At 34.7% G+C, this 2,450-nt stretch overlaps 1 protein-coding gene across 1 annotated transcript in view; it reads left to right on the plus strand.

Moving 5' to 3' along the window:
* Positions 1 to 356: 356 nt before the first annotated feature.
* The window catches only part of LOC144967020 (uncharacterized), a 7,609-nt gene continuing 5,515 nt past the window's right edge, over positions 357 to 2,450 (plus strand). The window contains exons 1-2 of the mRNA XM_078903763.1: positions 357 to 443; positions 1,409 to 1,563. Of these exons, the coding sequence (XP_078759889.1) occupies positions 440 to 443; positions 1,409 to 1,563 (159 nt within the window). The 5' untranslated portion in view covers positions 357 to 439. The remainder of the gene's footprint in view (positions 444 to 1,408; positions 1,564 to 2,450) is intronic.

Genomic DNA, 2,450 nt, shown 5'->3' on the forward strand with positions numbered 1-2,450 from the left:
TATATCCGTTGTTTACCCGGGTTACTTTTTCCCCATGTCTATTTATTACATTTTTCTGAGACAAATTACAGGCGTAGTATCAAAGCTAATGTTTTTTAGTTGTTACTGTTACATGTTATTGATAGTTGAATAAAAACTATTTATGCGCATACTCATTTTTATACATTTTTTCCAATTTTGAAAAGTAGGAAAATCTCTAGGATTGAGTGAGTTAACTCATTCATCAAGTACTTTTCTGTTTAAATGGCCGACAGCGGGGGAGTATCATGCATAAATAACATTGCTGACCTAACATATTTGCATATTCATTGAATGATCTGCTATATATAATCGGGGTTATAATTGGGTCCGGCTCATCTTCTCCTTCGACAACTTACTTCTAAGTTTGTTTCTCTCCCACTGTTGCATCGCACCAGCCAGCCACTCTCTAAACTTCAAAATGAGTGAGTATCCAATATCTATAGATAGAATGCACTTGGTCAAGGAGTTCACAACATTGCCATCCGGAAGTATAACGGACCAACACACAAACTCTGTGTAACCATGAACTTTTATAGTCTGGTTAATACAGTTTAGTGAGAACAACTCACAAACGCGGATGGCAAAAACAATAACAAAGGCCTGAGTGACGTCATCTGCATACTATCTATATTTTATGTGAGATTATCGAAAAACTATGTATTATTTTAATATTTACCACAATGTTGGAGTCAGTCTACATCGATGTTTCAGGCCTTTTCAGCCATCGTCAGGACTGTGTGTTACATGAGTTTGTTGTGTGTTGTTGCTTGTTGAAGAAAAACTATGTAGATAGATAAGTTCATTTAATGCTTTTTTTAAAAAGATAGTAGATACATGTTCACTTCCGGTTGTTGGGGGTTGCTTTTTTGGTTTGATTATTTGGTTGGTTTGGGGGGTTGCTTTTTTGGTTTGATTATTTGGTTGGTTTGGGGGGTTGCTTTTTTGGTTTGATTATTTGGTTGGTTTGGGGGGTTGCTTTTTTGGTTTGATTATTTGGTTGGTTTGGGGGGTTGCTTTTTTTTGTTTGATTATTTGGTTGGTTTGGGGGGTTGCTTTTTTGGTTTGATTATTTGGTTGGTTTGGGGGGTTGTTTTTTGTTTTGTTTTGGTTTTGTTTTTGTTTTTTTTTGGGTGGGTGGGGGGGGAGGGTTTGTTGTGCGGTGTTTGCTGTCATGTTTAATTGTTTGTTTATTGTTGGGGTTTTTTTCGGGGGGGGGGGGGGATATTTTGAGCACACTTTGCAACGTGACCAATAATCTCGAGCACATGGAAATGTAATATAGATCGTGTCCATTATTTCGGTAACTTTGTACTTTGTTAACGTTAAGCACATATTTGTGAATGTAAGTAGCATTTTATTGGCATCTTTTTTGTTTTTTTAATCCTAGAATCCAGGTACCTGGCTACTTTTGTACTGTGTCTTGGTCTCGTTGGGGCTCGCGAAGGAGGAGAGTTAATGGCTCCTCCAATAGGTGATATCATAACGTCTCTGGATCCAGCCAAAGCTTGTTTACCACTCGTCAGCACTGCTTGTCAGGCACAGGTAGGTGAATTTAACCTTAAATATAATAATATATGAAAGAGTCAGAGTCGGGAGAGCAGGCACTGGTGTAAGATATAGATAGTTTTACTATAATATGACAAAAGGACAGCCAAAAACATTTTGTTCGGACATCATCATCATCATAATCATCATCATCATCATCATCATCATCATCATCATCATCATCATCATCACCATCATCATCATCATCATCATCATCATCATCATCATCATCATCATCATCATCATCATCATCATCATCATCATCATCATCATATCATCATCATCATCATCATCATCATCATCATCATCATCATCATCATCATCTTCACCATCACCGTAATAATAATAATAATAATAATAATAATAATAATAATAATAATAATAATAATAATAATAATAATAATAATAATAATAATAATAATAATAATAATAATAATAATAATAATAATAATAATAATAATAATAATAAGGTTTATTTGTATAGCGCCCAATCCCGTTGACAAACAGCTCTAGGCGCACAAAATTGTAAAACATTATTATAAACATTGTTGTACACGCACCCATTTGTTACACAAGCGTGGGCACACACATACCCTCTCAAAGACACACACATTCACCATAACGTACACATATGCATACAGAGACGAAAAATATCCGTAAACATGAATTATTGAATAAAAATCACATCAGGACATTTAACAATAATGGCGGATGAAGGGAGATTATAATATTATGTCATGAGAATTCTGATGTAAACAAATGTATATCTTACAACAAATAGGATCTTTTATTTAATCCAGTGAGTTTCTCATAAAAAGAGTTTTTAATTTCTTTTAAAAAGATGACTAGGAATCCACAACCCCGTTCCTAACACTGAATGGTAA

Source organism: Berghia stephanieae, chromosome 3 (assembly GCF_034508935.2).
Source record: "Berghia stephanieae isolate SIO BIC M18660-M18661 chromosome 3, UCSD_Bste_1.3, whole genome shotgun sequence".
Classification (NCBI taxonomy): Eukaryota; Metazoa; Mollusca; class Gastropoda; order Nudibranchia; family Aeolidiidae; genus Berghia; species Berghia stephanieae.